The sequence below is a fragment of the Panthera tigris genome, chromosome D2, assembly GCF_018350195.1.
Source record: "Panthera tigris isolate Pti1 chromosome D2, P.tigris_Pti1_mat1.1, whole genome shotgun sequence".
Taxonomy (NCBI): Eukaryota; Metazoa; Chordata; class Mammalia; order Carnivora; family Felidae; genus Panthera; species Panthera tigris.
In genome coordinates, this window is record NC_056670.1 from 69,951,702 (window position 1) to 69,964,807 (window position 13,106).

Genomic DNA, 13,106 nt, shown 5'->3' on the forward strand with positions numbered 1-13,106 from the left:
AAACCCAAACCCACTAACTCGATGGGAACCTAAAGCTTTGGTAATGGATGTATTGGCAAACGACAAACCTTATACCTGAGAACACATGGTCTTCCATTTATACCACAATAAAATTAAGAGAACCTACCACAGGGGTAGCGTTTGAGAAGTTTACCATTGTGGCTGCTATTTCATTCAAGTGACTTGGCGTTTCCAAGGACTTGATTCATAAAAATAAGAATCAGCAATACTTTGAAAATTAAACACTAATGGGAAGTATACGTTCAACAGCTTAATCTCAGGGTGAGCTTTGTAAAATTGTTATAAAGCTCCTGTCTGTTCCCTTTCCACTGGACAATTGTCCAAATAATTCACAAATGGAACACAGTCCCTGGGCAACAGGCTTAGCAGGTTTTCCAAACATTAAATGGCTACCTCGGCTTGCGAGTACCACCCTAATCACATCATAATCAAAGAGGTGTGTGATTCAGGGGGTAAAAATTGCCCTTATCTGTGACTCTTGGATATTCTGCCACATCAGCTTCCTGGGTCAGTCCAGTATCTTCCTCCAGCAGCAACGGACACACACTGCACAGTGAACAAACAAAATTCAAATATGTGAAATTGTGCTTGCACTGAGGCCACCCACACTCCTAACTCCAGACCGCAGAAGTGGTCTGCCCTAGGGGTGGCCAGCTTTCTCTCCCTCCACCAGCCTCAAAACCCACGTTCATCGGCCTGATGCCTCCCACCTGCTCTACCTTCTCTTTGAACTTAGGAGGCTGCAAGGCCAGTGAGTGGGGCCTATCACCTCCCAGGCAGGGAGAGGGTGAGCTGCTAGCACAGCCGGCTCTATAAAAGCCATCAGAGCCCTCCGCTTCTGAAGTCGGAAGCCCGGCCCACCCGGATCCTCGCCGCAGCCCACCTGCCACCCGCACACCCTCGTGGAGCAGCTCCAGCTGCGTCCGCTCCGCTAGGCGCCCCCCTCCCGCCCCTCGCTCCGCTCCGCTGACAATCTGTTCACGCTCGCACTTTCAGCACAGCAGGGCGACAAAATACTGTATTTGTGTATAAGCCAAAGCCATTGCCAGTCACTCCCAACTTTAAGAAAATCTCTCCCGTGAGGACATCCTTCCCACCCCCACCCCCCCACCCCGTTACCTCTCGTGTCTTGGCGGGAACAGCGTCCCTTTGCCACTGCTGTGTCGAATCGGCTGACCCCGGTCTAAGGGCGGGACTTCTAAAAAGTTTGGGTCCTTTTAAGTCCTGCGGATTTCTTTTATCTTATTTTTGTTCTAACCCCCTCTAATTTCCAAAGTGAAGTGTGTGTGTGCGTGGCGGGGGGAGGGAATGGTTCTCTTAGAGCTTCTGGAACGCTGACCCGCAGGCTTTCTCCATGCTGAATCTGGCGCTCCGAATGTCCAGGCTCAGCTGTGCCGAGGGGCTCTGGAAGGGGCGGGGTGGCTTGGGCCGGTGGCTAAATTACGGGCCCGGGAATTGCAGCACTTTGTACCTTAGCATCGGAATGCATGATTACAAAAGAAACGGTGTCGTTTGCGTGGAGTGGGGGCTGGGGGAGCGTGAAGCGAATGTGCCGTTTTGAAACCAAAGGACCGTAAGCGCTTCCTCTCTCCCTGCACGAGACCCTCCCGCGGGCCCGGCTGCCGCCTCTGGACTGTCCGGAGAGAACATGGCGGCCCCCGGCGCCCGGGGCTCCAGCCTCGCGGGCCTGCTCCCGGCTCAGACATCTCTGGAGTACGCCCTGCTCGACGCCGTCACCCAGGAGGAGAAGGACAGCTTGGTCTACCAGTATCTGCAGAAGGTGGACGGCTGGGAGCAGGACTTGTCAGTGCCCGAGTTTCCGGAAGGTGAGGGGCAGGCTTCAGGGTGGGGACCCCTCCCGGAACCTCCCCTTCCTCGGGGACTGCGCCCTCCCCTGCAGCGGGGGGCGAGGCAGGGTAGTACGGCCGCGCGGGGGCGGTTCGCCCGCTGTGCCGCTTCCCCCGGGCCGGAAGCGGCGGCAGAGGGTGGTTTTCTGGAGCGCGGGGACGTGCACTTTCGTCACTGTGTCCCGAGCCCTTGCCCGGGCCTTGTGTTAACTTAGACATTCCACGAATGCTTCGTGGGTCCGGTTGGCGACGACTGAAATGTCCATGCCACCCTGTCGTTGCAGTCTGGTTGCCCAGCGTCGTCATTGCCATCCTCTGTGCATCATCCTGACACTTAGCACGTCTGTGCCACCCACCGTTGTGAACACTTCAGGGGACTAATTAACCTTCTCTACAACCCGCTGAGGCTTCTTAACAGACTTATTTTATAGTTGAGGAAACTGAGGCACGGGAAGGCTGAGTAACTTCCTTAAGGCTTCACGGCTAATAATAACCGCCAAAGTCAGACTCTACAGACCCCGGGTTGGCAAGTATCTTAGCTGTGCCACACTTCTCCGTTCAAAGTCGTGACATTTGTCATTCTTAAAATCTGAATCAATTATGGCCAGTCAACAGGGTGTGAATCCCAGTTCTTTGAGTGCTTGGAACACCAGGGAACTGATACTCGCAGTAGTGCTGTTTGGGAAGCACATCTTGCTATGATAAACGAAACCGTACTTTCCCTTCTTTGGTTGGGACTGGCATTGTTTTGTTGGTGTTGGCGTGTCTCCTGGCATGACACTGAAACCACATGTATAGTTAATCGGTTGGATATGGCAGGGTTCAGTATCTCCTGGGAGGTATATCGGAACCTCGCCTCTGACCTCAGAGTCTCACGTGTCTTTCCAAGCCTTTTGCTCCTAACTTCAAAAACGGTTTGTTTGTTTGTTTGTTTTTTCCTGTTGCTAATCCTAAACTGGATTTGAAATGTTGTGGAATTATTACAAGAGAATTGGGTGCGTGACTGCTTAACCCATCAAAGAAATTAAAGAGATTATATACATATATGCATGTTTATTAAAAAGAAAACTTTGTAAGAAGTTACATAGTACAGTGTTACAAACTAGTCACCAGTGAGGTTGGGGGGCAATGTTTTTATTTTCTAGTCTTGTTTATAGTTACACTGGGTGTATTTTATTACCATGAGATTTGACCTTCGTGATTCATAAATAATATAACAAAATATTCAGGCTTCGTATTTGACGTAATCAGATTTTCTGCTGGAGCTGATTATTGAGCTCAGAGTATTAGGTAAGAGTTTTTCTTTGGTTTCTTTATCAGTGAACTATAATCGAGAAGTCATAAACATAACGCAAACAGTATGCTTTGTTCATTTCTTAAAAGATGTAGGTGTTTATGGGAAACTGTGGTGTAATGGATGGGTTCAGACAGATTTGGGGTTAAGTCCTAGTTATTTCATTTGTTAGCTGCATGACTTTGAGTAAGTTACTTGATTTCTCCAAGCCTTACTTTACTACCTTATAAAATAAACCTAGTATTTACCTTTCAGGTTAATTATGTGGGTCAGAGGTAATATATCTAAAGTTCTTAGTTCATAGGAGATCTCAATAAATGTTGGCAGCTTATTTTAAAATTTGAGAGGGACAGAGACACCACGTGGATAAGGGGCAGAGAGAGAGAGAATCCCAAACAGTTCTGCACTGTCCCCACAGAGCCTGATGTGAGGCTCGAACTCACCAACGGTGAGATCATGACCTGAGCGGAAACCAAGAGTTCAAAGCTCAACTGACTGAGCCACCCAGGCGTCCCAAATGTTGGCAGCTTTTAAAAATTATATTCATTGTTACTGTAAAATTTGTTAAGCATGATAAGAAAACAGATATTTAATAATAGTTTCCTTACCCCCCAATCTAAGTCACTCTTGACTATTTACAGAAAATAAATTTAAAAGACAGATTCATAAATATTTTGCCATTAAGATATGAAATATACATTAGTTTGAGGTTTTATGTGATTACTTGATCTGGTATGCAATTAACACTTTATAAAAATGCATAATTAAGAGCTCACTCTCACCTAAAACCTCACTAAGTTGGACTATTAAAGCAGAAATACTGGTTTGATTTCGATTTTTTTTTTTTTTTTTTTTTTTTTTTTTTAGAATTTTGTTTAAATTGAGTAACTCTAGTGACTGCTATTAGGCATTAGCTGTTATTATACACTTCTTCCACCTAACTTTGGCTTTCAATTTCTATAAAATATTTCCAGATACCTGTTCCGAGGTACAATTAACGGTTTTAGTGGCTGCATTTACTTATAAACCACAAACTCATTATCTTTGTTTTTCTAAATTGGTTAGCTGTGCTTTTAATATTTAACAAAATCTTTTAATTATTAGCAAAATTGTAAGTCCTACTCAAGCAATTATATATTCTGATTTACAAAAGTACAGATTAATGAGATTCCATTTCTCTTTGGAGGGAGGCAAAACCCGTTCTTCATCAGTGTTAATACTATGAAATCTGTGATAGTTTATTTTGCTTAATTTTGCATTTGAAATATTTTGTGGTTAAGGCCTCCTTCAAATCCAGAGCATTTTAGTTCTTAGGAAATTAGACATTTTGTATGTTTATCTTTATATTTTAACACTTTGTTCCTTTTTGAATTTAGTCCTGTCTTGCTGTTCTTAAGATTGAGCTTCTTTCTAAAAAGCTCCTTTGACCCTGATTGTGTACTTGGGTCCTCTTAATATTTGATATTGACTCTTGTTTTTACCTACATGCGTTGATCTTGTTTTCTTTCACACACAGACTATTCTATTTCTGAAAGAATTTAGTAGCTTTTTCTTACTATGTTTGCATATTGCCCCATAATAGCGTCTTTCCCATCTTGCCCCACTGCCCTATCCCCTCCTTGAAATAATAATGGTTTATGTTTTAATGGAGAGTTTTAGATAAATTATCTTTGCCTTTTCTTTTTATCATAATTTATTTTGTAAATTTCAGGATTAGAATGGCTGAACACTGAAGAGCCTATTTCTGTCTACAAGGATCTGTGTGGAAAAGTAGTCATCCTTGATTTCTTCACCTACTGCTGCATAAACTGCATTCATCTACTGCCTGATCTTCATGCATTAGAACACACATACTCTGATAAAGGTACCTGCCCTTTAATTGGTTTCTAACAGACTGTCCCGGCGTGGGCACTGGAGTAGTGGCTGACTCATTTGCTTATAGGAGAATGAACATTTGGCACGACTTCAATGATTGCAGAAGTAATTTCTAATCTATGATTTAAGGACTCCATGCACTTTTTCGTGAAGAGTTACGCTTAAAGATAATGGTTTGCCTTCCTCGAGAACCAGACTTAATCTATGTTTCTTCTCTGAGGTTAGGTCATGATTTACTCTTTTATGATCAAGTATTTTTAAAAGTTTGTCTTGTATATTTAGACTGAACCGAAATTTGTTCTATGAACAAATGAAACTTGTGTTTCTAATCTTACACTCTTCGCACTAAGATATAAAGATAAAAGTTCTTATTAGAAAATGTGATTAGACTTCCTTTCATTTCAAATGCATACAGTGGAATGCAAAATGTTATAGCAGATACCTTTTCTTTGACCCTATTTTATTAAAAAATGACTTATAAAGGTTAATGTTTTCCAAAGCACACTAGGAAATCCTCTGTTATGGTATTACAAATTCTGAAGATGTAAGAGATTATACTTAGTATTTGCTTTAGAACTGAAATTTTTTCAGATCTTTTTCCTCTTGTTTACTTTTTTCTGAAAAAGAGAGCATATGGGGTGAATGAAACTAATTAAAGGTTCCATTTAATTAGGCTTAAATTAATGGGAGCTTCACACTTGGAGTGATTAAAAAGGAGAGAGGGTCAATGATCTTAGAGTAAAAATCGGAATAGAGTATACATGCACAGAATTGAAAGATATCTTGGTTTTAAAAGGGGGTGATTAAAAAAAAAAGGGACTGATAGGTTAAAATCTTCAGTGCAAGTAAAACCTCCGATGCTTACAAATTGTAATATATTGTATCTTGAAATTGCCAGTCACTGAGATTTATCAAGAACCCCAGTATTCCTGGGAACTAATTTATGTTTTCAAAATTTCATCTGTATTGATTTAAGAAATAAGAGCGTCTCGTTATCTACTAGTTTTGGGTGCTGTGTCTCTTGGCCAAACTCCTATAAATAAATATATTTATTGAGCATGTAGTATGTGCAGGGTACTCTGCTAACTGAGGAAATATGCAACAGAGTTGAACAAAAAGCATTATGGAACCTGAGGAAAGGCGTAACTCACTTTGCCTAGAAGCATTGGAAAAGATTTCTCAGGAGGAGACAGGCTGGAACTTGAAAAATGAGCAGGCAGGCGTACAGCTGCAAATGAAAAAGGAGCAGGAGGAAGCAACAGATAGACAAGCAGGGAGACATGGAAAAGTGGGTTTCTTGGGGAGAGGTAAATGATAGTTCAGTGTGGCAAGATTGTAGGGGCTCCTGGGAAAGACAAAAGGAGAGGAAGGTACATTAGGTGCAGACAGTTGTGAAGGGTGTTGTTACTAAGAATGAATAGCTTGGACTTTGTCTTCCAGTCAAGATACTGAGGTGTTTCAGGTTGCTTTTGGTTTGTTGGTTTGTTGCTTTAATAAGAGGATGACAGTAAGATTTGTGTTTTATAAAGGCGCTGCAGATCTGGGTTAAGAATCCCAGTGAACTGTTTCCGTCCTTAAGACCATCCCTAAAAGACTGTATTTGGTAACTTAATTGGTTAATTCCACACCCGAAGCAAATTCAGACTTCTTGGAATGGATCCCTGTAACCTTTTTACCAGTTTACTGGGAGCATCATTTTTATAGCACATCGTGACAAGAAATAAAAACTAGTTTTGCATCCACATATACTTCTGGAAAGTAAAATACTTGAAGTGGTCCCAACAATGTAATTTCAAGGACATGTTCAATAATATGCTACTTTATGAATGCCAGTAACTTAGAAATGTTTTTATATTGCTGAAGAGATATATTCAATTCATCTTCACAAAAGCAGGCATACCCAGAGATTATCACCTGAAAGTTCAATAAGCTGTCACTAAATTAATATGCTTTCTTACAGCGATGTGTCTTGTCTCATTACTATCTGCTCTGTTTCTGAACATGTTTGCAGCAATGCTAATAGTTCTTGAAGTGACATTCAGCAGCCTATTTTAAATTCCATGGAATATTCAGTTCATTTTATCAGTAAGCAAGAAATGCTCAGCTAAGTGAGGGAAGTGCTTATTAATTCAAAAACAGCCTGAAAGGAGTCCAAATTAGGACCCAGTTCCTTCTGCTCTAAAACAGCTTTTAAAATGAAGTTTGTAACGGTGACCAGCATCATTTTCCTAATAGCATGAGACATTATAAATGCCAGAGTCTAAAGTAAAAAGATATTTAATAGTAATGTATGGCTCTTATCTTCAAAGATTTAACAATGTAACTGCCCTAAGCTTGTAATTAATCCATAGTAATTCAGCACATGTTTACATTAAACTGACAGGTACCTCAGGTGGTTTTTGTTTTTGTTTTTTTTTCTGTTTCTACTTGAGAGTTTATAAACATGTTTTTGCCTTTTATGCTGGGTACCTTAATGACATGTTATTATATAATATCCACATGTAGCCCAATGGCTATTGAGGACAAATGCTCTTGTTTTATAAGAAAACATTTATTAGAGAAACTATTTTCCCTATAGGGAAACTATATTCCCTAATATTTGACATATTTTAAAATGTGACTCCTAGGTGTATGCTAATGTATAATTAAATCAGAATTAACCTAAACGCCAGAGTACCACCAGGTAAATGCTTGCATTCTCACTATGGAGGAGATGCTATTTTTCTGTTTTATACTTTATTAAAAATTAGAAGAATGCAGTTCTAATTTCATAATGAAACTAAACCTTTCTATGAGTCAGTATGTAATTTGATTGTGCATCGGAGTTCCCCAGACCTTCCCTGGGTTCGGTAACTCTTTAGGAGGACTCACTGTTGTAATTTATTAACAGCTCAAGGGTACAGAGTGGAGGCAGCAAAGGAAAAGGTGCCCATGAGAGGCTAAGTCCAGGGGAGACCAAACACAAGACTTCCACTCCTAGTGGAGTCCTACAAGACCACTTAATTCCCAGCAAAGAGTTGTTAGAGCACATTTGAGATGTTACCAGGGACTCTTATTAAAGACTCAGCAATCGGGGTTTTTACTGGGGGCTGGCCAAATAGGCAGCTTCTGCCTGGTGGCATGTATGAAGATTCTAGAGTCCCAGAAGGAAAGCAAGAGTTCAGCATAAACCATATTATTTGTACCAACAGTTTAGGCATAGTGAGACACTCTTCTCCATCCTGAGAATCTCAGGAACCCTCCTGAAATCCAGGCAAGGGCCAGCCTTATAAGCAGACCTTGGAAGAATACCAGGCAGGCATGCCATGTTAACTCGTGTCTGCACACTATATTTTCGTTTTGCAGCAGTACCTATATTATTCTGTTTTTAAAATAGTTAAAGTAAGGGGCGCCTGGGTGGCTCAGTCGGTTAAGCGTCCGGCTTCGGCTCAGGTCATGATCTCACAGTTCCTGGGTTCGAGCCCCGCCTCGGGCTCTGTGCTGACAGCTCAGAACCTGGAGCCTGTTTCAGATTCTGTGTCTCCCTCTCTCTCTCTGGCCCTCCCCTGTTCATGCTCTGTCTCTGTCTCAAAAATAAAATAAAAACATTAAAAAAAATAGTTAAAATATGAAAATATTGGTCAGTTTAGGATGTTTCAGGAGAGATGCAGGGTAATGCAGGGTCAGTTTTTGAAATTCTAAAAAAAAAAATTTCAAATGCTTTGGCTTTGTGCTTTAGTGTTCAGTGATTTTGATCTTTTCATATCATGGTTGCATCTCTCAGTATGAGACCTAAAATCCTACTTCTCCACACCCTTCTCTCCCCTCAGGGTGTTCTGGCCTCCTGCGTTCCTCAGTGTCCCTGTTTCTCTTGCCTTAAGGCCCTGACACTTAGCATTCATTCTGCTTGGAATAATGTTATCCTTTCTTGCCTAGTAAAGTGTCATGCTTGTCTTTTAGATCTCAAAACGTCTCCATCTACAATTTTGTAACCTGTAAAACTCAACTGTTTTCAATCTTCCATTTAAGTAGGTTATTACAATGTTTATGATTAAACTATACACTCTACTATATAATGTATAAAATACAATGTTGTACATATTACTGTATATAATTATAATCTAGTACAATTCTGTATATCTATATCTCTGAAAAATAAGACCTTTGAAGATTTCAAAGTGAGTTTTTGAAGTTATTTTATCACTGATATCTTAGAAGCAGTTATTCTTTTTATACAGCTTGTCTTTCCCTCCCTTCCTCCCTCTCTTCTCTCCTCCTTCCTTCTCCGTCTCTTCCTTTCCTTCTATAATTTATTTTAAATGGAGTGTTTTGATCCCTGTGCTGGCAAAATATTCATGTAGTGAAGAATCTTTGACATTCTATTTTTATTGTGTACAATTAACATAAAAAGCAAAATATCTTAAGAAAAATCTCCATACTTTAAGGTTATTGACACTGAAAAAAATGGGAGGCATTGTTATTTGGAATTGTCTTTGTAGATTAATATAGATATTCTATTTAGACAATATAATATGGTTTATATATTGTATATATATATATAAATTTCTTCAGTATTTATGCCCTGTCTATTCATCATTTTATTTTCTACTAAGTACTGTGCTAGTGAATAAAACATGCATGGTCCCTAAATAATTAATAGGAATTACAGTCTAACAAGGGCAAGACTTATAATCAGATACTCACAAATATTTTTATAATTTCTGATTAGTACTAAGAAGAAAAATTACAGGTGCTATGAAAACAAATAATGGAGTTTAATCTGGAGGAATTAAAGAAAGCTTTCTTAAGAGTGAAAATTAAGCCTGAGATGTAAAAGGAAAGTATGGCTTTACTAGGTGAGAAAGGGTGAAGAACATTCCAGGCCAAAGGAGGATTGTGTGTTAAGGCATTAAAGCAAGAGGAATAATGATATTCTGGAGGAATTGAAGGAAGGCCAGGTTGCTCTAACACCCTGAGGGGAGGGGAAGAAAGGCGTGGAGAACGTGCTGGGGAGATGAGATTTAGTTTTCACACAAAGAACAATGGCAGATTTTCTGGAAGAGGGTGACAGGATGAGATTGGTGATTGTTTCAAGATCTGTCCCACTCTTGGGGCGCCTGGGGGGCTCAGTCGGTTAAGCTTCTGACTTCAGCTCGGGTCATAGGATCTCAGTTTTTGGGTTCGAGCCCCATGTCAGGCTCTGTGCTGACAGCTCAGAGCCTGGAGCCTGCTTTGGATTCTGTCTCCCTCTCTCTGCCCCTTCCCCACTCGTGCTCTGTCTCTGTCTCTCTCTCTCTTTCTCTCTCAAAAATAAACAAACATTAAAAAAAAAAACAAAAAACAGTCCCATTCCTGGGTAGGTAACTAATTAGTGGACAAGACTAGATGTGAGAGATCTGTGACAAGGCTGTTGTGCTTCCTATGAGACATGATAATAGCTTGAAACTAGTTATAGAGGGATAAGATTAATAAGATTTGGTCATGGATTGAATATGGGTGATGAGAGAGGGCTCTTTGGTATAACAGAGATATCCTAGGTAGGTTTTTGGCTTGTATAATTGGACAGATGACGGTGCCGTTTGGTGAAAGGAAACGCTGTATAGGTTTGGAGGGGAAAGTCATGAGTTTGGTGTAAATTATCCCTGAGACTTGCACTTCATTATCCATATGCCTTCCATCACTCCTAGGGCTGACAACCTAGATCCTTTAAATCCTTTGCTCCCCTTCGTTCCCTGTCCTAGTCACTTCTTCAGTCTCCTCCATCTTTCATACACCCTGTCTTCCATGTGTTTTGTCGCCATGGAATCTCCTTCATTGCTCTCTTCACTTAGTTAACACCTTCTAAAGGCAAACATCTCCCATTATCCTTCACTTCTTCGAACAAGTGTTGGCTATGTTGATCAGAGGGAATAGATGGACGTATGTATATTTTGGTACATAGTATGTATGTATGTATATCACACATGTAAAATATAGAGAGACATGACTTGGATTCTTAATTCATTGGGCTGTAAGTCATTATTTAGATATTCATATTGTCCCTGTTGGATGAATGGGATCCTCTTCAAGCTGTCACCTGTGTCCTTTTGATCCATGCTTCTCATTCTCCGAACACTTCCTTGTCACAACAAAATATTTAAAGATTCCTCTTATACTTTCCCAGCCCCTTCCCTGAATCAGCCATTTCTCCAAAGAGCTCTGATTCTGTTTAGTATTGAATATTGGGAATGGGTTTGAGAAACCGAGATCTGGGTACATGCTGCACTCATTGCTACTGGGGTGTCTTTGCTTCTAGTCCCTCCCAACTAGTTAAAAATTGCTTAGACTAATCCTCCCCACTCCCCATGAGGTTATGTTGTTCGTTTGAAGTACAGCTAGATTCATTTGTTTCTCTTTGTATTTTTAGTTGGTTATATTTGTTTTTGAGTATGTAAAATCTTAGCATGGTCCTGAAAGTCAGAACTATACAGAAAGTATAGTTCCATCTACTCATCTCTCTACCTGTTTCTTTTCTTTTCTTTTTTTAAACATTTATTTATTATTGAGAGACAGAGACAGAGAGAGCATGAGCATCGGAGGGGCAGAGAGAGAGAGGGAGACACATAATCTGAAGCAGGCTCCAGGCTCTGAGCTGTCAGCACAGAGCCCGAAGCAGGGCTCGAACTCACAAACCGCGAGATCATGACCTGAGCCTAAGTCGGACACTTAACCGACTGAGCCAGCCACGCACCCCTCTACCTGTTTCTAGTTTCCCATTCTTTCCATCCCTTTCCAACATGATTTCTATTTTTTTATTTCTCTTTAAAAAAAAAAAAAATACTGGGGCACCTGTGGTTAAGACTGTTAAGCATCTGACTTCGGCTCAGATCATGATCTCACTGCTTTTGAGTCCAAGCCCCGTGTTGGGCTTCTGGGCTGAGAGCTCAGAGCCTGGAGTCTGCTTCGGATTCTGTGTCTCCCTTTTTCTCTGCCCCTCCCCTGCTCCTGCTCTGTTTCCCTCTCTCAAAAAGAAATTAACATTAAGAAACAATTTTTAAAAATACTAACAGTGACCTACTGTAGATGTTTTTGAGTGTTTTGCTTTTTTAATGTAACAATTTATCCTGGAGGCCACTTCATATAGAGAATTTCCTGATTATTTTTATAGAACTCCATTTTGTGTGTGTGTGTGTGTGTGTGTGTGTGTGTGTGTGTGTGTCGATACACCAGAATTTATTCACTCACTGTCCTGTCCTATGTATTGGCCCTTAGGTTGTTTCCAATATTTAGCAGTTACAGTGAATAACCTCATGATATGTTTTTGTATTGCTGGTGGCATATCTTGGGGGTAGATTCCTAGTGGTGGGATTTCTGGGTCAAAGTTAAATGCATATAATATAGTTTTGTTGAGTATTGCCACATTGTGAGCCAGGAGGGTTGTACTAGTTTGTGTTCCTAGACTGTGAGGGTGCCTCTTTTCCCACTGCTGCTCCAGTAAAATGTATTGACGTGTTTTTTGTTGTTTTTTTTTTTAAATACAATTTATTGTCAAGTTGGCTAACATACCGTGTATACAGTGTGCTCTTGGCTTTGGGAGTAGATTCCCATGATTCATCGCTTACCTACAACACCCAGCACTCATCCCAACAAGTGCCCTCCTCAGTGCCCATGACCTCTTTTCTTTGCCCCCTGGCCCCCTACCCCCATCAACCCTCAGTTTGTTCTTGGTATTTAAGAGTCTCTTATGGTTTGCCTCCCTCTCTGTTTGAAACTATTTTTCCCCTTCCCTTCCCCCATGGTCTTCTGTTAAGTTTTTCAACTTCCACATATGAGTGAAAACTTGGTATCTTTTTCTGACTGACATTTCATATCACTTATTTCATATCACTTATCATAATACCCTTCAGTTCCATCCACGTTGTTGCAAATAGCAAGATTTTATCCTCATTGCCGAGTAGTATTCCCTTGTATATATAAACCACATCTTTATTCATCAGTTGATGGACAGCTGGGTTCTTTCCATAATTTGGCTATTGTTAATAGTGCTGCTGTAAACACTGGGGTACATGTGCCCCTATGCATCAGCACTCCTGTATACTTTGGATAAATTC

General features: G+C 40.7%; 1 protein-coding gene across 1 annotated transcript in view; it reads left to right on the plus strand.

Moving 5' to 3' along the window:
• Positions 1-1,474: 1,474 nt before the first annotated feature.
• NHLRC2 (NHL repeat containing 2) overlaps positions 1,475-13,106 on the plus strand; it is a 59,128-nt gene continuing 47,496 nt past the window's right edge. Inside the window, exons 1-2 of the mRNA XM_007084829.3 lie at positions 1,475-1,847; positions 4,874-5,026. Coding sequence (XP_007084891.1) covers positions 1,670-1,847; positions 4,874-5,026 — 331 coding nt within the window. The 5' untranslated portion in view covers positions 1,475-1,669. The remainder of the gene's footprint in view (positions 1,848-4,873; positions 5,027-13,106) is intronic.